The sequence below is a fragment of the Aptenodytes patagonicus genome, chromosome 17, assembly GCF_965638725.1.
Source record: "Aptenodytes patagonicus chromosome 17, bAptPat1.pri.cur, whole genome shotgun sequence".
Taxonomy (NCBI): domain Eukaryota; kingdom Metazoa; phylum Chordata; class Aves; order Sphenisciformes; family Spheniscidae; genus Aptenodytes; species Aptenodytes patagonicus.
Window position 1 is genome coordinate 13,045,555 of NC_134965.1, and position 26,575 is coordinate 13,072,129.

The 26,575-nt window shown below is 57.2% G+C and overlaps 1 protein-coding gene across 7 annotated transcripts in view; it reads left to right on the top strand.

The window, feature by feature from the left end:
- The window catches only part of RAP1GAP2 (RAP1 GTPase activating protein 2), an 84,688-nt gene that overhangs the window by 52,041 nt on the left and 6,072 nt on the right, over positions 1-26,575 (top strand). For 5 of the 7 annotated variants that reach the window (XM_076354290.1, XM_076354291.1, XM_076354295.1 and 2 more), the window contains 20 exons: positions 1,762-1,846; positions 9,546-9,581; positions 10,720-10,764; positions 11,419-11,451; positions 11,782-11,991; positions 12,556-12,659; positions 13,220-13,298; positions 13,754-13,807; positions 15,129-15,212; positions 16,549-16,649; positions 17,299-17,428; positions 17,673-17,828; positions 18,611-18,682; positions 19,090-19,176; positions 19,440-19,574; positions 23,665-23,802; positions 24,174-24,292; positions 24,603-24,716; positions 25,234-25,351; positions 25,760-25,886. In XM_076354290.1, coding sequence (XP_076210405.1) covers positions 1,762-1,846; positions 9,546-9,581; positions 10,720-10,764; positions 11,419-11,451; positions 11,782-11,991; positions 12,556-12,659; positions 13,220-13,298; positions 13,754-13,807; positions 15,129-15,212; positions 16,549-16,649; positions 17,299-17,428; positions 17,673-17,828; positions 18,611-18,682; positions 19,090-19,176; positions 19,440-19,574; positions 23,665-23,802; positions 24,174-24,292; positions 24,603-24,716; positions 25,234-25,351; positions 25,760-25,886 — 2,027 coding nt within the window. Of the gene's footprint in view, positions 1-1,761; positions 1,847-5,743; positions 5,832-9,545; positions 9,582-10,719; positions 10,765-11,418; positions 11,452-11,781; positions 11,992-12,555; positions 12,660-13,219; positions 13,299-13,753; positions 13,808-15,128; positions 15,213-16,548; positions 16,650-17,298; positions 17,429-17,672; positions 17,829-18,610; positions 18,683-19,089; positions 19,177-19,439; positions 19,575-23,664; positions 23,803-24,173; positions 24,293-24,602; positions 24,717-25,233; positions 25,352-25,759; positions 25,887-26,575 lie in introns of those variants that run through there. The other 2 variants (XM_076354296.1, XM_076354297.1) reach the window with 1 other exon arrangement.

Sequence of the window (26,575 nt, forward strand, 5' to 3'; positions counted from 1 at the left end):
CCATACGTGCAATACATTAACAGCACAGGCTGACAGCTGTCAGCCCCCTCCGTCCAAATCTAATCCTGGCGGCTGCAGGGACATGGGCTCCGAGGCGCTGCTGTGAAGCTGGTCCCATAGCCACAGGGAGAGATGCCAAATCCCTGGCCTGGGCTGTGGCGCTGCAAAGGGCAGGCTGGGATCCTGCAGTGTGGGGCTGCGGACAGGCGGGAGACTGCAGTGCCTTCCTGCAACCCGCAGCGTGCAGAGGGCTTTCTCCTAAAAGCTTATCTATATGCATGTGTATATATGAGTGTGTGTATACAGACGTACATTTATGTGTTTAAAGAGATGGAGTCAAGTTTCATCAGGAACAGGAGAAGCCTATTAGCAAGAGCAGCTGTGCATACAGGCAGGAGGAGCAGGAGCCAGCCCTTCTCAAGCTCCGGTTCAGTCTCTTGTTAGCAGGGACACAGCGGAACAGCTGCTCCTTTGCTCACGCAGGCAACGGTTGGCTTTTGCACCGCTGTTGCACCAACGGTCTTGTAGAAAACTTGCCTGCAGTGCCCGCAGCATCCCTGCTGCATCCCTGCTGCATCCCCGTGGTGCACGGCCCTGCCGAGGAGGTGCTGCAGGCACCCGAGCCTCCCCCATGGCCAGCATGTGGTTGTCACCTGTTGTCATGAGAGCTGGGACTCGGCGGAGGAAGGCAGCGTGGGCGGGAGGGCAGGAGCTGAGGTGGTGGGGCTGGTGGCGAGGGCAGGTGTTGCAGGAGGTTGGGTGTGCACCCTTTGGCAGGAGCTGCGTGTTTTGGAGAGGGCCCCGGCGGGCATCGGTGCCTGGCTGCTGTGCACGTTGCGCCGTGCCGTGCCATCCTGGGGCGGGCTGCCATGGGAACCAAACCTCGTTACTGCGAGATAAACAGTTGGACATTTTGGCCTGGTTTCTGCAGGACTAACCTGGCAGGGACGAGAGGAAACTAAATTACATCTCAGATTTTCTGACTCCCAGAGTAGCATCTGGCAGTACCGCTGCGAGTGACGGCTTGGTTGTCTGCCTGGGAAACTGTTGGTGTAAAGGGGACAGGGTGGTTTTAATCAGATAATCGCTGGAGGGCCGAGGTTGTGCCTTTTCGAGGCTGGGGGGCTTTTGCGTGATGCTTTCGTGGTAGGTCCGTGGCATGGGGGCTGCTCCCAGCTCCCCGGGGGTCTCGTGTCCTCACGACACCTCTCACTGCCTCCAAATTCAGCGCCCATGCCCAGGTAGCCTGTGGCAGAGGTGCCCTCAGCTGGGCCCTGCCAAACCCTCGCCGGGGCATTCCTGGGTTTTACGCCGGCATCACTGAGCTGGAAGCCTCCTCCACCCTCCATGGTGCCTGGGCTGCCGGGAGGCCGATCAGCCGCGGATCCTGCCCAGGCAGGGAGGGTGCCAGATGGAGGGAAACCGTGGGGATGGGTTGTCATAGAAACCCAGCCCTGCTGTCCCCGCTCCGCCGTACCGCGCCCCAGCCCCACAGCCGGGCTCCGGCTGGCTCCCAGGGGCAGAGCCCGGGCCCTCGGTGAGGCAGCGAGGGGTCTTGGCCCGCCCTGGGCATGGGGCTCTTCAGATGACTTTTATCATCTTTTTATGTGATCTGTTTGGTTTTTTCTCAGATTCAAGATATTATTCTACAGGCAGCCCGCACGCCCGCGGCTTTGCCAAAGAAGATAAGCCCTTATCTTCCGACTCATGCTCTTGCTCGGGGCACGGGGAAAGCTGACATGCCTGCGTTTGGTTTTTCAGGAAACAGGAGCTGCTGAACAGCACGGATGTGACCGTCCCGGAGCGGCCGCTGTCCCCCCCCCTCACCGCCCCGCCGACCATGAAGGTGAGTGTGCGGGCAAGCGGTCCAAGCCGAGGTGCCGGTTTTGGAAACTGAAGCTGGTGAGGAGCGGCACTTCCAACGCAGCGGCTGTACGGATTTGGGCTGTTCCCGAGGGAGCAGCAGTAGGTGGTTTCTGGAGTTCAGCCTGCAGCGTGTTCAGACACCATCAGCGGCAGCGGGGCGTGCGTGCCGGCGGGCCCCATCCTGCGCTGCCGCTCATGTTACGCAATCACGAGCGGCGATGCCAAGCGGGGTGGAGAATACCAGTGCTGTTATCCTTCTAATAACCCTCTCTGGGTGCCGAGGCGGGCGGCTGCTTGCCAGCACAAGGCAGACAGCGCGTCCCCGGCAGGCAGGCACTGCTGGCGGGGTCCGACCCACCGCTCGCTCCTGCCGGGGACTGCTCGGCCGCTGCCTTTTGCCGTGGTGGAGGCAGCAGGTCGTGGGACACAGTGCTTCCCCTCCGCTCTGCCTGTGCCCGGCTGCCTCTGCAGGGCTCTGCCCCTCCTGCAGTTTTCTCAAACCCAACTGGAGAAGGTCACGAGCAACCTGGTCAGACCTGGAAGCTGGTCCTGCTTGAGCTGAGGTTGACTGGGCACCTCCGCAGCTCCCAGCTTGCAGTTATCTTGTTCAAACAGTCTCAGGCAAGCAGGGAGCGCGCAACCCTTTGCCAAGCAGGGCTATGCAGAGAGCCGGGGAGGTGACCTGGGGCAAAGCTTCAGAGCGAATTTGGCAGGAAAAGTCAATCTGAGACATGGAAATGAATGGGAAAAATAGGATAAAATGCAACACGGGTTCACCAAAAGTAGCTTCTGTCAGAGTAACCTGAGGCATTTCTGCGATACCAGAGTTTCCAGGCAAAGGCAATTGTAGCTCTTCTCCCTGGGTTGTTGCAGAGCGCTCAATATGCTGCCACCTGGGAAATTACTCATTAAGCTGGAGAAGATGAGATGAATGTGAGGATTACGAGGTGGCTGAGAACCTGGTTAAATGGTTGTTAAAAGCATGTGGGCTTGGAAATAGAGTGTTGAGTTGGAGGAGTTTATTAGTGGAGCTTCTGACAATTTGGTTTATTTAGGGTTTTGTGTATGACCTGGGTGCACAAAGCAGGCAGGAGCTGACACAGTTCACTGGTGACACGAGCTGTGGCACCTCATCGGGCTGCGGAGGAGGAGAGTGGGGTCCTCGGGGGGGCTTGAAGCCTGGAATGATGGGAGGGAGTGGGGATGCGCCTCTGGGGAGAGCCCGCCGGCAGTGGGGGCGTTGTCTTGGGGGCACCGTGGGAAATAGGGGGAGAGGGGGATCCCACCTGCGGGGTGTACCCAGGGATGTGCAGTGTGCCAGGTGCAGGAGGTGCCAGCATGCCAGCAGCAGAGCGTGCTTCCCGGTCCTCGTGCCAGCAACGTTCCTGGTCGGCCTTGGGCTGGTGCCTGAGGAGGGGAAGCCAAAAGCCCCCGCGCCGTTTACCAGACTCAGAGGACAAGCGGGATGGTGCTGGGCGATGAGCAGCCCTCCCGGCGGCTTAGAGGGATTTCACCTCAGGGACGTTGCTGCATCCCGTGGTGGGACGCCTGGTGCCCATCTGCCCGTGCATGGCCGGGGAAGCGGCGAGCGTTGGTGTTTCTCACGTGGGCCGTCCTGGGCGAGCGCCGCGGCTCCTCCACAGCCCCAGCCTGCCCACTCTGCCCCTGCGGGAGGAAACAAATTGTTATTGCAATTTATTTTGCCTTGCAGAAAGGTGGTAAATTGCTCAGTAACACCTGGCTGGAGTTCAGGTAGGACTTTCTGTGACCGTGAGCACTGCAGCCCTGCAGCATCCCTGGGGCTCGTCCTGCTGCCGTGCTCCCTCGTGCCTTCCCAGACTTTACAGCAGCACCTGTGTCCTGAGAGGTTCTGCCTTAGCCTTTGCCCTTGCCCTCATCATGTTTTAAATGGAAATTCTGCCTTTTAATGAGCCTGCGAGCCAGGCAGGCTGAGCCCGGCTGTGGAGGTGGCCCCCAATGCCAGGGTCTGCCCCCTGCCCAGGTGCTGCTGCAGGAGGGGTTATGGGGGGCGAGACCCCAGGCACTCCGCAGGCAGGGGGGGTATGGCTGCTTCTCGGCTGGAGCCAGGCGATGCGGGGCAGCGGGAGGTCGGGCTCTTCAATGATGTTTAAACTTCAGCTCAAGGCTTCCCTCAGCATGGGAAACTTGGCACGGAAACCTGTGGAAAGCCTGGCATGGAAAAAGTGTGTAGATGCTATTCCATATGCTTCAGGTAATGTAAGCTCCCCAAAAGGAAATGGTGAGGTTTTTTTTTTCATGCATCTCAAAGATGGCCATTCCTTCTCGCATCGCAAGACGCATGGGCCCATCTCACTGTGGGTGCTGCGGCTGGGAGAGAGGCTGGCGATGGCTTTGGCTGAGGACACGCCAGGGGACTGGTCTCCACAGCAAGGCTGGAGGCTGCCTGTTTCACTGCTGGTTCTTCGTTTTTATAATCACATAATTAAAGCAATTAAAAAGCGATTACTGACTTGTTCTGCTTTACAGCAGGATTAAAGAGCTCCAGGATCTTTTGCAGATGGCACAGGTTGTCCTTTTGGAACGGTGAGGCAGAGCTGGGAGCCCGTGGCGTGTGCTCCCTCCCTCCATCCCTCAGTCCCCATGGTGCTGGTGATGGCAGAGCCGCTGCGGTGACAGCTGCCTGCGCTGGCACCCCGGCCAGGCAGCGGCAGAGGAGGCTCCTGCGTCTTTGCCAGGCGCAGGGAGCTCCAGAGGTGCCAAACAGGAATAATCCCATTTGTCTTCAGAGCGGGGGCTGTCTGTGGGCCACTGGGTTTTGTTTGTGCGTCTGCTTGTTTGGAGCTTCCCTGTGCCCCTGCTGCTGCTTTGGTCTCAGCTGCCGTCAGTTCTTGAAAAGCAAGGGCTGGGTATGTGTTTGCTGGCATTTAAGAGAGGGAACTGGAGATGCCTGGGAGAGGAGATGTCAGGGATTAAGGAGCCATCAGCTTGATGAAGGTAAACCTGGGGTGACTTTGTGGTTGGGAGCCAGAGACCTGGTCCTTCTGGAGATGTTGCTCGGTCCCCTGACCATCGTGGTCAGTGCAGGGGATGCCGGGCGGTGGCTCAGCGCTGGTGTAGCTGAACCTGCGATGAGATGCTGTGCAGCATGAGTGCATTGAGTCGATATCCTTGGTGCTCATCCTGCTCTGCCCTGCTCCCGGTAGACTTTAAGGCGCTTCCCAGAGATCTCTGCAAGACTTAGTGTCACAGAGAGAGATGAGGGGTAGGTATGGGTGGTGGGAGCAGGTACAGGAGCGAGTCTCTGGCAGCTGGGACTGCCTGTGCTCTGACACAGCCGCGCAGGCGTTTTGGCCAAAGCAGTCGTGTCCTGCCTGCTCCCTGGGTGGTTTTGGGATGAGAAGGCCCTGTTGGTTCTGCTGCCTACTCTGCAGCTCCTGGGTCAGCAGGTTGGGTTGTCCTGAGCTGACTCTGAGAGGATTTACGGTTGGGGTTTGTTCAGCTCCTTTGGAAGGGCTGTGGCTTTTTTGTGCGTACAGATTTTCAGCTGGAGAGGTCAGATTTTCTGCCTTCTGCCCAGTGCCTGGTTCCCGCTGCAGCTCTGCCACGCGAGTGCCCTCCCGAGGGGTGCATTGCATCCCCCTGCGGGGCTGTGCATCCCGGCAGGAGCAGAGCAGAGGGCAGGAGCCTGCCTGTCCCTTGCAAACCCTCACCTGCTTCCTGCCCAACCTGTTTGGGGCACTTTGCCTCCCAGGGGAGCCACCCTTTGAAATAACAAAGCAGCAGTCCTGCCGTGCCTCTGGCTTGGAGAAACATTAACGAAGGGAGGTGTCAGGGCTGGGGAGGGATGGCTGGGCTGGTGCTTGGCTGCCGCCGCGCTCGCAGGGCGCCCATGAGGAAGTCTGGTCGCAGCAGCAGCCGTGGCTGTGTGGCTGATGCAGGGAGGTGATGCCGGGAAGATGATGGATTTCTTACGGGGCCTGCTGGTGAGTGCTGTGTAACCCGTGGTGGGTCGCTGGGGAGGGGTGCTGGGCAGAGCTCTGCCCTGCTGCGCTCCATCCTTGGCGGCTCCCGCCTGGTGCAGGGTTTTCTTTCTGTGTGTCATTTTCTTCGGAAACCTTCAAAGCGGGCACTTACTGGCTGTGCTGCAGCTTCTGCTCTGAGCGCTCCTTGTCCGCAGGTACCTGCTCCCTAAACTCTCCCCTGGGGTCCTGGGGCAGCTGAACAGACACTGTGTGCTCCAGCTGGCTCGGCTTCGGACCCGGTGTCTTGCCTGGTGCTGACAGAGAGGAGTCACGTACTTTTCTGTGCTGAAGCACTGGGATGTGACTGTACATTCCCTCTCACGCTGCCAGTGTAGCACACTCAGCGGTAAGGGGTGAGGACCTGTGAGCAGGAAAGGAATAGCAACTATACCATTTCGGGTTGAATATTTTGCATTTCTGAGGTCGTTAGGACAAGCTATTGGGCAGGTTTGCCCTGCTGAAGGTGGTAGGGGAAACAGCTGTCTGCTCTGGCGTTGCCTTTGGTTGCAATTGAGAAGCAGATGCAGGTTTAGTTTGGAGCGGACGGTCTCAGCGGCCCAAGCGCGGTGAGTGTAACCTTTCCTGCCGGCTGGGCCCACGGCAGGTGACATTGCTTCCTGCCGGGCGTCACAAAGCTGTGATTGTCTACACTATAATTACCAAAATATTTGCGGCCCACTAAAGCTTGGCTTCAAGTATGCATAAATCCCTAAAGGGTACAGACTGCTGTCTGCTTTATTAAATAGGCGTACGCGTTTTCTGCTGGAACTTGCTTTAGCAGGTGGATCCGGTGCTGCTGTGCGGTTTGCTTCTCTGGTTCTGGCTACTGGCAGAGTGGGACCTGGAAACTATTTTAATTGACTCAAAGAGCATTTGTCCATCGCAGAGACCTGAAGATAAACCGGAATCTAAACCAAACTCAAAATAAGGAAAAGCCTTTTTTAAAGTGCTCCCAGCTTTGGGCACAGCTCTTCTGAGCCCGGGGTTTGTTTTTCCTCCTGTAGGTGCAGTAGATAAAAATGGGGCATAGCCTAAACCTGGAAACATGGCCAGGGCTCTTCCGAGCCACGGCAGTCCCCACCTGTGTTGGCAGTGTCTTTCCCCCATCCCAGCTGGTGTCACTGAGGGCAGTCACTAGGCTGCTCGTGCCGTAAAACTAACCTTTGCTCGCCACATTTATTAAAAGAAAATCTCTCTGAGGTTTTCCTGTGGTCTTTGATTTTGATTTCTTTATCTCCACCTCTGTTTTTTTCTCTCTTTTTTGTCTTTTGAGAAATTCAGTCTATTCTACAAGCTCACCAAAAATCACCCCCCCACGCCTTTCTCCTTGGTACCGTGACCCCTTCTGCCCCAAATCTCTCATCCCTCTTCTGCAAACCGTTTCTGATAGCCGACAGGATCAGAGCTGCTGATCCCGCCTTCTGCTCTCCCTCCTGGACTGGCAGCGTCTGCCGTGGCCCCAGCCTCTCCTCGGCCGTACGAGCTGTGAGCCCATCCGCTGTGGCTGGAGCGCAGCGGGTGGCCAGGAGCAAACACGGGTTAGAGGAGAGGTGGGGGAGGATGGGGGAGAGGAGGGACGGGGCTGCTGCTTCATGTCTCCAGAAAAGCCACTTACTAGTTTACTGGGAGTGCCCCAATATTTACAGCTGTAGTTTGACTAGATAATTTATTTGCGTGTACTTGAGAGCAGGAAAAGCTGCTCTCAGGGATCAGGATTGTCCAGCTGAGGTTCAGTGGTTGCTGTGCCGAAGGGGTGACCCTGCAGGTGCCCGGCGAGTCAGGAGGCTGGTGGAGCACTGATTTCCCCGCGGCTGTGCATGCTGGTGGGGCCGTGCCCGTGCTGGTTGCTGGGGTCAAACCTGCATCTGCTGCGTCCGAACGTCATGGCAGGACCGTGTGGGAAAGGTGGCTGGTGCCTGCCAAGCCCCAAAGCAGCTCAGCGGTGCTCTGGCCGCTGCCAGGACTGGGGCCCCTTGGGGCAGCACAGGTAGATCAGGGCAGGAACAGCGTTTCTTGAAGTCCCCCCTTGCCTGAGGGAAAGCATGGCTGAGCAGGACAGACATGGCTTTAGCACCTCTCCTGGAGAGGTGACGACAGGCTCTTCCCGGTCTGGGTTCGTTGTCCCTGAGTCCCCTGCACTAAGTGTTTCCAAAGGCACAGGAGCCGCCTGCCCCATGTGCCCTGCGTGCACTGCAGTGGCTTGGGATGCTCACGGGGCTGCAAAGCCACGGGGCACCCGCACGGCTGGGGAGGGAGGTAGCAGCCCACGAGCCAGGCAGCGGCATGCTGGGGGAGCAGGACGAGCTCCCCGCCTGCAGGGTCCGGCTGCTCTCCAGAGGAGCCACACAGCATTTTTAATCGGAGCCCGGGCTCGCTAATCTCTTTAGTTCGTTTGGCCAGTAGGCCATTAACCCTGCACAGGGCAGCCCAGCCACGCCGGCAGCGGCATTGCCGGCATTTCCGCAGCCGGTGAAATGCAGAGCCCAGGGCTTACACCTTGCAAGGTAAGGGACGTGGGGAGGGCTGCTGTAGGTGTCTCGTTTGCAAGAGTATTTATTTGCTTTTTTGGATCGATCAGTCTGGGCCTGTTTCGTTTCAAACGGAAAGTTTTTTGCTGCTGGTTTGTGTGCACAGACCTCCTCCTGCCAGGGGCCCTGTAAAGCAGCAGGGGGACCGCGGGGGCCAGGGCATACGCACCCCGTCCCTCTGCCTGCGGTGGGACCGGCTTTGCCCCACATCCCTGCGTCCTCAGCAAGCCCCATGCCTGCAGCCCTGCTGGGTGCCCTCCGGCACTTGGCAGCCATCTGGGTTTTCTCCTTGCCTGATCTCTGAGATCCAGCGCCCGCTGTGCAGAAGCGAGCAGCACATCATGGAGCAGTGGAAGAGTGTGGCCGCAGTGGGTGCTCTCCTTCACTTCCCTCCAGCTGGGCTGTCCTGTGCCCCTCAGGGCAGGATTGCACCAGCGGCTCCGCTCTCCCTTTGGCATCTCTAGCCTGTGTCACTGCTGCAGAGAGGTGGGAAACACGGACCTTAGAGACCTGAGAAAACACCCAGGGCACAAAAGGAACCCAAAGAGATTGTCCAGCTGATGGTGCCAACACTGCTGTAATTAGAAAAAGAAATGACTAAAGAACCATTATCAAACCATGCACAAAGCGGGCTGGGAAATTGTCTGGGGGTGAGTGTTACTGGCAATGGTGAACTGCAGCAGTGAAGCCCGAGCTCTGAGTCAGGCTGGACGGGAGCTCCCATGGCTGGGGAGCGGGACAAGTGCTGCAGTGTCACTCGGCCTGTCCTCTCGTGCTTTTTTGGAAATGAAATGCAGAGCAGGGGGAGTTAGGGAGGTGGGGAGCTGCTGCTGCTCACTGCTCTATGCGCTGCCCGCAGCTGCAGCAGGGGCACTTGATGTGGGACGGCCACCGGCCCTGTGAATCTGGGGTGTCTGTGGGACTCCGTCCCTGCCCGGTGGCGGGGCTGGATGGGGCGTCTTGAAGGCACATGCCATCAGTTAGAGAGAGAGAGAGAGAGTCCCTTCTTCCCATTCCTGCTGTGGGCCAGAGCCAGCGTGCCCGGTACAGGATGGGGGGTCCAGTGTCCCTGCCTTGATGTGGCTTGGGCTGGCTCACCTCGTGTCTGCTTTAATTGAACAGGAGATTTCCTTCTTTTCTTTTTCAGTCTGCAGAATTCTTCGAAATGCTGGAAAAAATGCAGGTGAGCAGCAGCAGTGTGCGTGCCAGTAACGCGAGACATTCTCTGCCCAGCAGAGGCTGCAAAGGCAGAGATCCCACAGCAGCTTGTACATTTAACGTGCTGGGAGGCCTTGTATGATCATAACAAGTTTTGAATTATTGCTGACATCCCCAGCGCTGTGTGAGCCCTGCTGAGGGGGGGCACAGCAGGCGCTTCCCAGCTCAAACCATGCAGAAGAGAGCTGCACAGAAACACCCCAGCGCGCGGGGGGAGAGCAGTGGTTTCGGCAGCATCTTCCTCCAAGGTTATTCCCCATCGCCCTGAGCAGTTTTGCAAAAGGATGTTTAGGGGCACACGCTGTGAGACGTGGTCCCATTGCTTCCTGGTAAAGTCAGCACACCGCTGCCTGTCTTTGCAAACGGCAGGCTCTGGTACAGAGCACGGCTGTGTCAAGCACTGTCTTAGTACCCCTCAGGTCAGGGCAAGGCATTCTCTTGTCCCACACTAAAACACATCAGGATCTGCCCAAGGAGGAGGGTCGAGGGACCCAGGTGTCCCCTGGCATGTGCCTTGTCCCTGCGGGAGGAGCACGGGCAGGTGGTGCTCACCCCTGATGCCAGAGGTGCGGTGCTACCCCAGCACGGTGCTCCCCCAGCGCGGCACAGGCAAGTGCGAGCAGGGTTTGCCGTCCCCAGGCTCCTGCCTGGGACAGACACTGTGAGACAGCCGGGGCCGTCGACCTGCCACAGGTCGGGGCTGTTGTCCCTGCTCCGCAGGAAGGCAGCGCAGGGATTTCCTTTAGGAGCCCATCCCAGAGTAATTAAGATGAAGCTGGAGTGGGATATGGGGCATTTTGTGTTTGGTGCTGTGCCAGCACCTGGGAAATGATAGTCCCTGCCTCACATTTAGACATTTTCAGTGCGGTGTTGCTGTGTCCCAGGTCTTGTCCTACCACATCCCTGTCACCCATTTTTGCTCTGTTACGACGGGGTCTGTCCTGGCATGCTGGCAGCTCTGCCCGGCTCATCCTGGGCAGAAACCCCCTCCTTTCATGCCACTCATGTCAGAGTGATTTCCATGTAGCAAAATACCCTTGTGGTTTCGTCTGTGTTGTTGAACACATCTTAATTATTCAATCTATTCATTTTGTTCCAAACAGGCACCAAAACTTGAAGAACAGAGGACTGGAAGCCAAAAACATAAGGTTGCTTGACTTTTGTTTCTTGTGTGGATCTCTTCAAGTGCCCCCCCTTATCTCAGGGCTTTAATGTGTATTGTCAAAGACAGTCACTCAAAGGACTGAAAAGGATTTAAATGTTATCTAAAAACAAGGCACTGATTGAATTGCAAAGACGAGAGAGTGGTGCCTGTAAATCCCTAATCCAGCTTTATGTCCAAACCTGTGTATTTCAGCGGCGAACTGTGTAAAATGGTTGGGTTCTGCTGTAGAGCTGAGAAGCTGAGAAGCTTACACCAATAGTGGAGACCCCTTTGGAAAAGGACTTACCCGGCTGCAGTGCTTTCCCACAGACCCAGAGCAGGGAGGGGTTTCCGCGCCATGCCCCGGGGACTCAGCTGGGCTGCCGTGGTGCCGGCGTGGTGCTGGTCCACCAGCCGCTGGCAGCACGGTGGCACCGCTCCTGGGGCTTGCGCCCTCCTCTGCGCACGGCGGCCTGGCCCGACATGAGCATCGCTCTCTGTTACCGCCTGGCACTCGGTGCAGGGTGTGAGGATGGGAGGGACCAGTGCAGTGGGCAGCTGGAAGCGCTCCCCGGGTTGGGTGTGCAAGGTTGTGGTCGTAAGGGGTGGCTGGTGGGGAACAGATGGTCATACGTGGTGTTTTGATTCCTTTTTCCAGGAAGACTACATCCCATACCCCAGCATCGATGAGGTGGGTGCTCTGGACCACCCTGAATGCCTTCAGGCGAATGCCTTTCCAAAATTGCCGGTAACGGGAATTGGCAGAGAGCCTGTTTCTGAGAGGAGCTGCACAAAGCACGTTCCCCCTCCCCACCTTTGTGGCTGCTGCTTTTCCTCGGTAGCATGTGCCCTCTTCTAGGAGAGAGACAAGAGGTTTTAGAGAGGGGCTGAATTTGTCCCCGTGGTGCTGGGGCTGGGGGCTGCTGCGGGAGGGGGCAGTGGGACACGGGGCAACGAGCCCCTGCACCCCACATCCGCACCCCGGTCCTGCCTGACCCCTCACGGGCGCATGTCTCTGCAGATCCTAGAGAAGGGCAGCCCGTACCCGCTGATCATCCTGCCCCAGTTCGGGGGATACTGGATCGAAGACCCAGAAAACCTCGGCACCCCCACCTCGTCCGACAGCAGCGTCTGTGAGGAAGAGGAGGAGAACCTCAGCCCCAGCACCTACGGCTACAAGCTGGAGTGCAAAGGAGAGGCCAGAGCCTACAGGAAGCATTTCCTGGGGAAGGTGGGTGCCCCTGCCGCAGGGGACGAGCAGTCAGCTGAAAATTGAACCACCCCCCCAAGAAAAGAAAAAATTCTAAAATTGTGAGCAAAATGGGAGAATTTTGCAACTTCCCTCTTTGCAAGGAGAGGAGGGGACTGGCAGGTTACCAGCTGTGGCAGTGATGGCCACGCACAGGGCAAAGGCCCCTGGGCCCCGCAGCCGGCAGGGCTCCCCCAGGACACCGGCTGGGCCCGCCGGCCCTGAGCCTGCCCCGTCTGCGGGGACCTGGGGCTCGGCCAGGCTCAGGGGACCTGGCGCAGCAGCCGCCTGCCTGCCCTCTTGCTCAAAGTCTTGTAATCCTCTTTTTCCCTCTGAACAAAGCTGAGAGCAGAGTGCTAAAGTCCACGGGCAGAGGGATTAAAGCCCTGGTCCTGGTGAGGAGGGGGTGCGAGTGTGTGTCCTCGAGGGGCGGGAGGGTGTCGGGGTGGCAGGCGAGTCCTCTGCTCCCGGCCGGGGTGGGGGGCAGCGTCCTTGCCATCATCGAGCTGCCTCCCCTGCTGCTAATGCACTGTTTTCTATTTTTAGGATCATTTAAATTTTTATTGTACAGCCAGCAGCCTTGGAAATCTGATCCTTTCTATTAAGTGTGAGGAGGCAGATGGCACAGAATATTTAAGGATTATACTCAGGTATGGAAAAAAAAAGAAAAAAGCTTTGTTTAACAAAATACTTTCTCTCTGGGAGTCCCTTGTTTTGTTTCTACTGTAAATGCTAGAGCCAGGCTGGCAGCACGCAGGCTGTCGCATACGGAGGGGCTCGGGGTGGGATGGGAGGCAGCGGCATCATCCTTTTGCTGTTTCTGCGCTGGGACTGCCTGACCCCCGATAATGAACACGAGACTTTGATCCGTTGCTAAGCCCGCTGAAACTGAGTGTAAACCTCTCCGTGACACAGGATAATACCAGTCACATCTATCGCCATCCCTCTGTAAGCTGACAAGACCCAGCGTGTCTAAACCATTGTGTCATTTCCCTCCAAACTATGAATATTTTAAGAGCTGCAAAGATAAGAAGACAAATCAAGCCTTTGCTTACTAACCAGGCCCAACAAATTCGGCAGAACATCGTTTCCCAACAGCCGGTGGAGCATCGCTGCGTGCACGCTACAGGGCTGGCGAGCGGGGGGCTTGCGGCCAGTGTCTCTGCCTTAGACACTCCCTGATGTCTGCTCATTTCTTTTCCTTTGCTAGGTCCAAAGTGAAGACGTTGCATGAAAGGATCCCCCTGGCAGGATTTAGCAAGCTCCCTAGTATCCCCCAGATTGCAAAGGTAAAATGCCAGGCTGGGATGGGATACCTGCAGCAAAGCCCACGCCGCTGCGCCTTGGGCAGCGTTGGGCGGCGTTGGGCAGCAGTGCCTGGGCTCTCGGGTCCAGGGGCACTTGGCGGGTAGTGGTATGCACTGGCCCCGCTGTTGGTTCCCTGCTGATCCCAGGCAGGTCCCTGGTTATCACTGATATCTGGGGGAAGAGGTGAGGAAGTGGCAGCACCTTTCACCCATGGAGAGACCTGGGACTTGTCTTGCTGCATCCTCATTCGGGTACCAGCCAGGCCATGGGGCATCCCAATGAGAGGATGCAAAGAGGGGAGCTCCTGCAATTGGCGGCTGGATTTGGCTCCTTTATAAGACATTCATAGCCTTGCCGTGGAGTTTTGGCAGGACAGGGGTGTCTGCTCCGTGCTCCCAGGGACCCAGCACTGACTGCTCTTTCCCCTTGCCCACAGGCCTTCTGTGACGACGCCTCCGGGCTGAAGTTTAACCCGGTTCTGTACCCCAAGGTGAGGTAACTTACCCCAAGTCGGTCGCATATTTGGCAGAGAAGGTTGGACAGAGTTAATTCTCCCCTTTTCTCCAAGATCCAACGGCTACTTTGATACAGAGCACGGATATTTGTACTGCATCTTTCTAGCTCTCTACCTTTGTAGCTGCCTGCAAAGGGGATGTGAGCAGTGCAGCGGTGGCGTGCCGTGCTTGCGTCTGGGCAGCAGGTTAGCTAACGGCCATCTGATGGCATGTGAATGCCACCATCTCATTCTGTCAACCGGCCACCAAGGATTGATGGCACTTTGGTATTAATCTGCCCTCAGATTATGGTGAAGGAAGGAAAGGTGACCATCTGTGGGGTGTAAAACCTACCTGGTTCTTGGTTTGATGCCTTAAGGTTTGCTTGAAACCTGGTGAGACGGGTTGAGCCTGTGCTTGAGAAGCCGTGCAGGAAGAGATGCAGAGGCGGGTGGGTCACTGCGGGGGATGGAGTGTTTTATCCAGGTGGCAGTCCCCACTGGTGACGTACTGGGACTGACTCATTACCCACTCCAGGATTGCTTCTCCTCCTGTGTGCTCTTGTGCTGCCATAGAGACCCACTCCTGGGAAGTTACAAAGCAAAGCAAAGCAAATCCATCATTTTCAAGTACCTTTTATGTGGGAGACCTTTTCTGTGGCAGGCACAGCAGTAAGTTATAAGGCAGTTTCATCACCTTTGATGTAGCCAGGGTCAAAGTGATTTCGTTCATCTCTTGTTATTATTGATGTTGCTATCAAACCCTTGTCTGGCAGTTTGAGAACAGCTGATGCCCAACTGGGGAAGATGAACGTCTCTGACAGGGTCCCCACAGAGCAAGGCTGGGACTGTGGAGCTGGGGCGCTGCAAGAACTGCCGTTACCTGCACCCAAAGGGCCCCAAACTTCCCCTGGAAAACCTGTGAGAGGTCGGGGCTCCCTGTGCCCCCCGCCATGCCTGAGCACGGGGGCCGCAGCTCGTGCCCACCCGAAGCCCATGGGCATCCAGGTGGACTGTCTTGTGGCGTAGGCTGCAGGGACACTGATATCCAAAACCAGGGCCACTGTTGAAAACTTTTGTCCTATTTATGTGGAAATTTGGCTTCTGCCCCCTTCCCACTCCCTCGGGTGCTGCCCCGCCATTGCCGTACCCCACTGCAGCTCTGGCAGGCTCTCGCCCCCTGCCCGCCGTGAGGAGCCGAACCACAGGCAATAGCAAATAGCAAATGCGCCAAGTAGAGCTGTGAGCAAGGTTTGCTCTTCTGGACGTCGTGTTTTGAACTACCGAATGAAATAATTCGTGTTTTGTTTTACTGCAGGCGTCCCAGATGATAGTGTCTTATGATGAACACGAGGTCAACAACACATTCAAGTTTGGTGTGATCTATCAGAAGTTCAGGCAGGTGAGTAATCCCCGTGCTGTTCTCGTGGAGCACATCCCTGCTTGCCAGAGCTCTGTGTTTCATAAGTGTGGGACCCCTGAAGCTGAAATTCGGCCCTGTGGTTAATTCTGTCACGTGCAACACGTTGTGTTACTGGGTGTCCTCGCTAATAATGCATTTCTTATTGCTCGGATGTTTCCCTGACTCATTAAAAAATGATGTGACTGAAAAAATTCAGTATGGAAATCAGCCCACAAGCTGCTGTAGGGAAAAGTGGATGTGAAAATGGATTTTAGCAGGCATGGTATTTTAATCAGATATATGTTTAGACAGTGAAACATTTACATTTGTCTTGGAGGACTGTGGGCTATGAAGACATGCGTTTGCTGAAAATGCTGTCATTAGCCGAGGGACTCCGGATGGGGACTGCAGAGACAGCTGAGTCTTATAACTCACCAAAGATTATTGACAGGCACTCTAATTATCCTTACATATTGCATTTTATTTTGGATTGAGTAACTCATGCAAGACCATAATTAAGGTCTCATTGTTTTGAAATAGAGCACGCAAGGGATGATTAAGACTTGGATTTTCCAATGAAGGATGCATTTGCATTTTGGTATTTCCTGTACGTTATCCTAAGGTCCCTTGCTTTCGGTCAGAAGTCGCTCTCAGCAGCTTTACCTTTGGGTGCCTTGGTGGCTGAGCGGGCTGCGACCGGCCCACAGCTGGTGCTGGTGGCTGAGCGTGGTGGTGCCAGCTGGGGAGCGGAGGCGGGGAGCAGCCCGTGGCTGTGCGCGGCATCCCGGGGACGAGGTGCTGGTCGTGGCCCCGGGGGGTCACACACGGGGCAGGAGGTGGCAGGAGATGGGCGGGCAAGGAGAGGTGGCCTGAGCAGAAACCGCCGTTAGAGCTGGGGCGGGTTCCTTTCTCTGTTGCTGTGGCACTGTGTGCTGATAGCAAGGTTTGATTTTGATTTTAAGAAAGTGCTCAGAGCAGGGTGACAAGCAGAAGGCGCGTTTCAAAAGGACCTTGCACGTTAGTGGTGTCCGTGGTCCATAGCTGTGTCCATAGCACCCGTAGCATGACAGAGGAGCAGCCCTGGGGGGTCCCCGAGGGCGCAGGGCTGTCCCAGTGCGTGGCGGCCGCTGGGGACGGTGGCTTTGGTCACGCTCGGCTCAGGCAGTGCGGGGGCCTCTGCGGCTCCGTCAGACCAACACCGCGGTGACAGAGCCATGGCCAGACCCTCCTCCTTCCCCCGGGAGCCGGTTTGGCGGGTGCTGCACAGCCTGGGCAGGCTGGCTGCTGGAAACAGGCAGGGCTGGGGCTCTCAAAAGATGCGCCCTGTGTTTTGTAGACCCAAGAGGAGGAGTTGTTTGGCAATAATGAAGAGAGCACTGCCTTCAAGAACTTCTTAAGTTTTCTGGGAGACACGATAACACTCCAGGACTTCAAAGGGTAAGTTAAATAAAAGGAATGATTTTACAAACACATTTAACCAGAGACCATGTCATATGTAAAAATATCTACCGTGCGAGAACAGAAGTCATCTCACTCATGAGCGGGATGTACCGAGCAGAAGCAAATATAGCTTTGGCTTGTTTTTCAAAGCTGGGGGAGTTTTCCAAAAAAAATTGGAGCTGCCAAGAGAAAAGAACTTCCTTTCCTGCAGTTTTGAGGTTGTGAGAAAATCTGGCTATAGATGAAAGGAACTTCATATGGAAATGTGCCCTGTCCGGTGTTGCGGGCTCAGTCACGGCGCGGGCAGAGACCCCCCGCTGCTGGCGAGGGCCGTGGGCTGGCAGGCGCGGGCAGCCCGCCGCGGCAGTGCTTGGCACCGCTGGTCCCATGGCTGGCACCCGCAGCTGCGGTCAGCTCTGGCCGACCGGCATGGCTCTGCTGCACACCCTGAATTTCAGACTGGTGACAGCGATGCTTAGTTACAATACGTGACGCACGGTTTGTTCTTTCCCGTTTGCTCGCTACTAGATAAAGATAAATGAGTTGGTTTGTTCTGTCACCCTGTCCCCTGACAGCCGCTGGCGGTCTCTGCTAAGCTTTCAATTAATATTTCTTCATTTCTCCCCGACTTTCGCTTCGTCTCCAGTTTTCGAGGAGGTCTGGATGTCAGCCACGGGCAGACGGGAGCAGAGTCTGTGTACACGGTGTTCAGGGACAGGGAGATAATGTTTCACGTCTCTACAAAGCTGCCTTTTACCGAAGGAGATACACAACAAGTAAGGGAGATGAGCTTCCTTCCACAGAATTGTCTGAGCCGGGATGCGCCGGCGCTGTCCTGCCCAGCGCCGCCAGCCACCGAGCCCCAGCGTCGTGGCATCCTCGGCTGGCGGGCGGTGGCGTGGGCAGCAGCTGCGTGGGCTCCCCGGCGTGTGGCAGCCTGTGCGCCTGGAGCTGATGTTAGCTCCCAAGGGAGCAGAGCCGCCTGGCTTTACCGACCAAATGTTTTCCCTTTCTGCTTAGCTCCAGAGGAAGAGGCACATTGGCAATGACATTGTGGCAATTATCTTCCAAGAAGAGAACACGCCGTTTGTCCCAGACATGATCGCCTCCAACTTCTTGCACGCCTACATTGTTGTGCAGGTGGAAAACCCCGAGGCAGATAACACGGCATACAAGGTAAGGGGAATCTCGACTTGTACGTGCTGATTTTCGCTTCGGCCTCTCAGGCTGAGGTCTGGAGGTGGCTGCCCAGCGGCTGCCCTGCCCGTGTGCTCAGTGATACAACCAGTATTATACCTAACTGGAATAGGTATGTGTATATTAAACATACATACATATACACACACACATATATTTATCTATGCACTATTACACAGTGTGTGTGTATGCATACATATTTGTATAAAATATGTGCATGTATAATAGCATGCACATTTACTAAAGATTTTTGATGCTACGCAATAGTTGAATAAGCCTCAGAACAGCTCATACCTGTCTAACACCGCTCAAGTGCAGGTAGCATAAACCCTGTTATCTCTGTTTTCTAATGAAGAGATCCAGTAAGACATAACTTTTCAAACTGAAAGCACATTGCTTAGAGCCACAAATGAAAACAGAATTCATAGGAAGTAAACGTAAAAAGCTGTGCATGGTTAACCCTCTCATGAAAGCAGGAGTGATGACTGATGAGGGCTGGGGAGGAGCGGTCTCTCCGGCAGGGTGAGGGCTCTGGGATGCCCCTTGGCTCTCAGGCGCTGGGGCGGCTGAGCTGGGCTGGGCTGAGCTGGGCTGAGCTGGGCTGGGCTGGGCTGAGCTGGGCTGAGCTGAGCTGAGCTGGGCTGAGCTGGGCTGGGGAGACCATCGCCTGCCCCATGCCTGCTGCCCTCCAGGAGAGGGATGTCTGTGCTGGGGGCTGCCCTGCTGCACCCACGGGAATAACGTTTCTCTTGGCTCCGCAGGTGTCCGTCACGGCCCGGGAAGATGTCCCCTCCTTTGGCCCGCCCCTGCCAAGCCCGCCAGTATTTCAGAAAGTAAGAGATGAGACGGGAAGTATGTTCCAAGCCATAAAAAAACCTATGTGTATGTCCGAGATGTTTTCTTAGGGAAAACATGACTTCTGGAATTTATATGCATTTATTTTGATTTCTAGTGAGGCCCATGGGGTTTATGGTAGGGTGGGAGGCTGTGCACCATCGCACAGTGTAACCCGTGCAAGTCGGCAGCTGCGGCTCTGCTGCTGGGGCGCCCGTGTCAGTGTGGGGGTGACGGCCAGTGCAGGAGGGCACCCCGAGCCCATCTGGGGTTTCCCACCAATGCGCTCACATCTGGAGGGGGCTGCAGGGTGCTGTGAGCTCGGGTTTTGGGTTGGTACAGCTCTGGTACCAGAGATATGCAGAGTCTTTGGCTGGTGTTTTCCACCTTGCCTCTCTCCCCCCAGAGCCCCGAGTTCCGGGAGTTCCTGCTGACCAAGCTCATCAATGCCGAGAACGCCTGCTGCAAGTCGGACAAGTTTGCAAAGCTGGAGGTAACGCTGCCTGCCCATCCCTGCCCAGCGCCGCAGCGGGCGCAGGGAGGCTCTCGGCATTCCTCCTCAAAGCTGCGTTTCCCCAGCTGAGCTGGGTCAGCGCTTGCAGGGACGAGTGATCAAAGCGTGCATGTGTCTCAATGCACTTGATGGCCGTGGGGCCACTGGTGCCCTCGGCGGGGGGACGAGCCAGCTGTCCCGTGGGTTGGCACCGCTGCCCCGTCCCTCGGGGCCCCCAGCTGAGCCTGTTCTCGCTCCCCCAGGATCGGACACGGGCTGCCTTGTTGGACAACCTTCACGACGAGCTCCACGGGCACACACAGACCATGCTGGGGCTGGGGCCCGAGGAGGACAAGCTGGAGAACGGGGGTCACGGAGGCTTTCTGGAGTCTTTCAAGGTAACCCCCCGTCCCTTGCCAACAGCAGAGTTAAAATGCAGCCAGGGCTGGAAGAGCACATTTTAGTGGAAGATGCGGATGAGTGGTGTTGGGGGACGAGAGATGTCCCCTGAGAGCAGGGTGGCGGGAGGAAGTAGGAGCTCACCACCACCAGCGCCCGCGCAGCCAGTGGACACCCGAGCTGGTCCCAGCAGGAGCAGGCGCAGGCTGAAGCAGTTGTGGTATTGGCAAGTGCCGCCATCGGGGTGACCTCTCCAGAGCCCCGGAGCACCTCCTCTCCCGCCAGCGTGCTCTGGCATTCGCCATGTCTCCAGAGGGGTCTCGGTCCAGGGCCAGTACCACGGCGAGGGCTGTGCCTGCAGTCGGTCTCCGCTGCAGCAGGTTATGTCCCCGGGCTGCTGGCAGCCCCTCTGTGCCACCCTGGCTGTGGGATGGGGCTGGGCGGGAGGACGCCTGGGGGTGGCTGCCGTGGCAAGCAGGTGGGAGGTGGTTGTTGTTGTGTTAAATGGGAGACACAATGAGAGGTGCTGGGTGTGTAGAGGGGAAACGGTGCTGAGTGTGTGCTGGGGGGGATTGGAGGTGTAAGGGGAGAGAAGGGAGAATGGGTTGGCAGAAAAGGGGGGAGGAGAAAAAGAAATGAGATAAAATGATGTGGACAAAACTGAGCAACCGTTGGAGGTAGGGACAATGACCAGCTGGGCAGTGTGGGACGTCCCTGAAAACGGAGGGGCAGCACTTAGTCTTGGGGGATGAGCCATTGCCAGAAGTCTCTGGTGAGGCTCCCCTGCGACAGCGACAGGGAGGCGGCTGGGAAGGGCTGGCACGTGTAAATCTGGGCTTCACTCACGGGTGGGTGTTCAACGGAGCTCCTGAGCCAGGGCACCGTGTCCCTGCCGTGGGTGACGCCTGTGGCCATGCTTTGGCCTGTGCAGCTCCCCCACGCCTCTCCCCATCCTGCTCCTGGTGCGTCAGCTCTGCCGGGCAAAGGCCATTTTAGCTGCATCTACAGCAGGGACAGGTGCTGGTGCGGGGTGGCCGTCACCATCCCGGGCAGGGAGCTGCCCTGGCTGCAGCTGTATGGAGACAACTCCTGCAGCTACCTTATAGGCACAGTTTTCTCTATGGTATAGAGAAACAGGCACTGGTAAGAGATGAGTCGCCTCATCCTGCACCGGACAGCTGCAGAGGAGGGGTGAGCAGCTCCCTGGCCCCCACTGTGTGGGTGGGTGGAGGCTCAGGTGTACCCTGTTTAGGTACGAGATATGTTGTAGAACTTGAGATGCTGGGCAGTCACATCACAGTGTTCACTTCAGGGTCTGAGATGCTGATGTTAAATAATCATTTTTTTGTATGCTTTTTGTGTACGAGAAAGTGGACTTTGCTCTTTTGGCGTTGCAGGGTGTGCCAGGGCAGGTGATGAGTTCCGTGGTCCGGACTGGGCTGCGTTTGCCTGGCCGCCTCGGGACCGCGCTGCTGGGCTGCATCCTAGCTTATGTCCTCCACCGCGTGCTGTCAGAGTGAATGGGGGAGAGGAGAGACGGTAAATAAGAGGGCTGGGAAGGGGTGAGGCCTGATCCCCACGGTTTCTTTTTGCCTGGTGCCTTACACCTGCGACCCAGCCCGCAGCCCCTTCTTCCCCGGCCATGCGACGTGGGGACCGGCCGCTCAGAGGAAAGCGGAACTTGTTTCTGCTGGGCTCTGAGCAAGCAAGAGGGGTGCCTTTGCCTCCCTGCTGCGGGGAGAGGAGCCGCTGGCCAGCCCCCCTTGGGAGGGGGTGTCAGGGTGCCCAGCAGAGCTCCGCAGCCTCGGCAGCCCCGGGCAGGAACCTTCCTGCCTGCATGGCACGAGCACCCGCTGGCGCTGCTGGCAGCAAAGCAAGCAACCAGTTACTTTTATTTGCAAACACTGTCAAATTTTGTATGAATTGCTGACCCTAATAAATCAGGTCTGATGGACTCTTGCTTGGTGTTTGTTACTGGATGGGCAGAAGGGGACAGCGCGGGGCTGTCAGGGCGGCCACAGTCCCTGGCACAGGCTGGGACTTGGTGAGAGCTTGGGGCTGCAGCTCCCGCTTACCCCAGTGCAGGTCCGCCCCTGGAGCCAGCAGCAAACTGGTGCCTGTGCACCATCGATACAGTGCCGGGCACCTCCAGAAATCTGGCCCTTGATGGCTTGTTTCCTCCAAAATCTCTTTACCTTGAGCTGCAATTCAAGGGGCTGGAGGAGAGGTAGCCATGGCGCGGAGGGTAGCGCAGCAGCAATTCAAAGGGAATAGCTGCGAAGAACAACTTTCCTGTAATTGGCACACTGGCATTACAGTCCAGTTTGGGCTCCTGTTACTATGGTGACTACAGTAATTAGAATATGGATATGGATTTCTTTTTTTTAACTTGTGCATTTCACTGCTGCTTTTCATAGCGTGTGCCAGACTTTCAAAAGATCTTGCGGTCACATTTGTAAGTGCTTGGGACAACAACTGAGAGAAGACTTTAAAAATAGCTCAGGTCCTGTTTAAGCACCCAAACGAGCGTTCAGATCTGCAGAATTTCTCTGCTGCTGGTATGCGCAGCTCTGCTTGCAACAGTTAGAGTCAAAACAGGTTACAGCAGTGCTCTTCCCCGGCTTGAGCCGCCAACGTTTGCAGAGCCCGGCTGTTGGCCCTTTCCTGGGGGACGTGGAGAGCTCCGTGGGGGCTGCAAGTCCCATAGTGTCCAGACTCGGCGTGGCACATCTCCGGGCTGTGCCGCAGAGGCGGGTTGGACTCTGCGCCTCTGCTCCATGCCTGGGCGAGGCGTGCCCTGCCGTGGGCATCCCTCGGCGTGCAGAGCTCCGGTGGTGCTCCAGCTCTCCGGGGCAGCCAGAGGGAACAAGGGCACGAGGCCTTGCTCTGGACATCTTGCTCCTGTAAAAACCAGCCTGTGCCAAAACAGACACGGATGTTTCAGGGCAGCTGGGAACAGGCTGTGGTTTGCTGAGTGAGCAAGGTGCCTAAGGCTGAGCGGGAAACAGAGCCCTCAGCCTGGGCTGGGAGGAGGCCACGGGCGCTTTGGCCAAGGGGTTGGATTGCAGGAGGGGTTTGGCACAGCAGCGGTCGTGGTCCTTGATTTGCCGCATCCAGCAGTGGGGATGCAGCAGGAGAAACCGCGCTGGGCTGCAGCGCTGGCACAGAGCACGGCAGGCCTGAGCACGGGTGGGCTCTCGGCTGGAAGCTGCGCCCGGACTTGGTGATGTGGCCCAGGCGAGGGCGGTCCGGCAGAAGGCGTGCCCAGAGCTCCGGAGAGCGGGGCCGATGTGAAAAGAGTGAGGGAAGAGGGCTGCTTGCTCTGGAGAAATGAAGACCAAAGGGGTCAGGGAGGGTCTGTGACCATGCTGCGACTGCCGCAGGGACGATGTTGCGCGGCTCATCTGTGGGTCTGTTACAGGGATGGCTGGGCCAAACCATCAGCAGAAGAGGTTCAGGATAAACGTATTTTTCAAGCATAAGCATGCTGAAGAACAGAAGTACCTTTGTGAAGAGGCTGTGAAGCCTCCAGCTCTGGGGGTGTTTCGGGGCAGGTTGGAGAGGTCCATCAGCGCGCGGGAGAGGTGCAGGCAGCAGGCAGGACAGGAGTCTCTTTGCGGGACCCGTCCTCTCCCGAGTCCAGGGAGAATCGCGGGGCGGGGGGAGGAGTGCATCCAAACACTGGCTTCTGACTCGGCTGTGGTCACCGTGTTCTTGCTGAGGAGGCCGGGAGGTCGGCCAGGCGCTGGGCAGGAGGCAGGGCTCTGGGGCTCATGTCTGCCGCTCCCTGTCCCATAGCTGCAGTCCTCGGCCCTCGCACCCGGCATCGTGGGGGCAGTGAGGGAAAACCCGACCTTGTCCTGGCTGTGCGGCTCCCCGAGGGGCGGCTCATCCTCAGGCTGTGCGGAGCAATGGCTGCTGCTGTTACTCGTGGGATTGTTGTTGGTGTGCGCCAGCTCTCAGGGGGACGACCAGGCAGGTCACGCTCCGGTGTGCCTTGGGGGGGGCCCTGCAGCTGGGGAGGGGGTTTGGGGTCGGCGCCCCACAGGGTGGTGATGACCTGCTGTCCCCTGTCCCTTCGGGCCACAGAGAGCCATCCGGGTGCGCAGCCACTCCATGGAGACGATGGTGGGCAGCCAGAAGAAGCACCACGGCGGAGGCATCCCGGGCAGCCTCAGCGGGGGCATCGCGCACAACAGTGGCGAGGTGACCAAGACCACCTTCTCGGTGAGCGCATCTGCGCGTCCCTCTGTCCTGCTGTCCCTCTGTCCATCCCTCCCTCCCTCCCCAGCCTGGCAGGGCACTGCGCTGCGCTGACATAGTCTGGCAGTCCCCTGTGCAGGCAGTAAATGTAGGGGCGAGGAGAACATTCGAGCGGAGCATGATTTTATGCTGTGTTCAAGTTGGGTTTGTTTTGTGGAAGAAGAAGATTGGCTTCCTGGGGTTTTCAGCCCCAAAGTACAAAGGAGATATAAAAGAAATTCTGGCATTACATGTTTCCTAGATGTGCAGGCCGAGAATTGTGGGCAGCATAATTCCTCGTAGGATGTTTAGTCTTAAGAGCTTCTAGGAACTCATAGACTGTTCTGTGCTTTCAGCCCCCTGTACCAGCAGCTGCCGCCAAGAACCAGTCCAGGAGCCCCATCAAGCGCCGTTCAGGGCTGTTCCCTCGCCTGCACACGGGGTCTGAGAGCCAGGCGGAGAGCAGGACAAGGTGGTAAGTTTGCATTGCCCTGGTCACTAGGGTTAAAAGCGTGTTAAACATCAGAGAAGGTGTTGGTGGGTGCTGGAGACCTTGCCTGGGGCGCAGCCTCCCCTTTCCACACAAGCCAGCAATGAGAGCTGATTTTGCCGTGTTCGAGGGAATGGTGCCTTGGATCCCTTCCCTCTGTTTTAAATCAAAGCGGTGGTATCCAGAGAGCATCTGTTACTCTTACAGTTTAGCATTTGGTGTTAGGGAGTATAATTTGACCATCCTTTTTAAGTCTCTTGTATAACTTGTGCAACCTGTCTCTTTGTGCCCTCAGCGACAGTGTTTCTGGAGCCCAGAAGACACCAGATTTGGGACATTCTTCTCAAGAGATGAAATCTGAAACCTCATCCAACCCCAGCTCCCCTGAAATATGCCCCAACAAAGACAGGTGAGCCGGGAGGAGCCCCGTCCTCCTCTGACCGGAGCTCAAGACACCCTGAGCTGACAGACCATCAGGGACTTTGTCAAACAAAACCATCTCCAGGTTTTACTATAAATAAGTTTGATATTAAGGGAGGAAAAAAAAGATTCCGGTGATTCATGAGCACAGCTCCTTTATGGTCTGAAAATAGCCATCTTTAAAAAGAAGAGGAGGAAAGAGCAGTATTTGACAGAAGTTGCCCAAACCCTCACGGCACGGGAGCTGGGGAGGCCCGTGGTGCCCGTCCCTGCCACTGGGGAGTCATCCCAACCCATGGGTTTCTGCTGGTGGCACCCACCAGCTACTTTATCCCATGCTCTTGGAAATGGTTATTTACAGAAACACCTGGCTAGGTTTGTCCCTATGGCAGCTGCTTTGCTCCGGGGGTGCGCAGGAGGGCCTGTCCCCACTGTCATAGCCCAAAGGACACGGCTTTCCGAGTGACAATTACATGGTCTCCGTTTTGTTTCGCCTCTCTTCCTAGGCCATTTATTAAGCTGAAAGAGAACGGGAGGTCAAATATCTCCCGTTCCTCCTCGAGCACCAGCAGCTTCAGCAGCACGGCGGGGGAGAGCGAGACCCTGGAGGAGTACGACAGCGTGGTAGGCACCAAACCCGCCCCGCGGCACGCTCGGGCTCAGGACCCCGCAGCTCCGCACGCCCCTCAGCTTCCTGCTGCCTCCGGACCCTCGGGTGGTCTCTGTGCGGGGGGAAGTGTCCTGCGGCCCCCCCTAGGTGCCTTGTCCCAGCTGACATCGAGGGGCTTAATCCCGTCCCCTGGTGTGGGGAGGAGGTGGGTTGGGGTGCCCGGTGGGACACTCCGGTGAGCCTTGGCGTGCACTGGGGCAGGCACTCCGGGGCCAGGAGGTTGCTCCGTCAGGACAAGCTCTCCCGTGAGTGGGCACACGGTGGGGCTCTGATGAGCAGGGATGTAATGAGGCATCAGCAGGGCGTGAGGAGAAAAGCTGGCTGCACAAGAGAAAGCCGTGTCCCGGTCTCTCCCCGTGCAGGGAAGCCAGCCGTCTACAGCATCGCCGTTCAAGCAGGACGTGTTTGTCTATGGCGCCTCACCCGGCAGCGAGAGCCCGAGCGTGGGGGCTGCGGCCACCCCTGTGATCATGAGCAGGAGCCCCACAGGTGGGTCACGGGGGCGCAGGAGGGCTGTCAGGGGCACCAGCTCTGCCTTTGCTCCTGGAGCCCCTGGAAGCCCCCGGGGTCCTGCAGCGGCAGGTCGGGGTGGGGTCTGCAGCTCTGGGACGGAGAAGCCCCCTCCCCAGCCTTGCCCGGGCTGCAGGCGGCTGCCAAAGGTGGCGGGTCAAAGCAGCGGCCGTGCTCACCCTAGCAGGATGGGCATCCCGCGGGATGCAGGGCAAGCCCTCACTCCTCCCAAAACCCCGATCCCAACGGGGCTGTTCTGGAGAGGCAGCCCCATGTGCTTTACTTCTGTATTTCTATGGGGAATTTGTTTCCCTTCTAAATTAGAGCACACAGGTGGCTTTTGCTGTGGCTTTGTTTCCTCCCCTCTCCCCTCACAGACATGTGCAGTAGTCGTGGAAACTCACTGTCTCCAAGGACCGAGCCATGACTCACAAATTATTTAATAAACAAGCAGCTTCCCTTGGTCTTGGCTCCATTACCCCTGCTGCGAACTCATTCTACCACCAACTTCATCCGTTTCAGTTGGACGATTTGCAAAATGAGGTGCAATTCAACAGGGTGAAATTGGCAGAAATGGCCCTTTGCTGGTGCATCCTGCGGTGACAGCACTGGTGGCGGCGCGGCAGTGCCGGGGCTGAGGGATGTCTGCAGCGCTCGCCCCTCGCCCG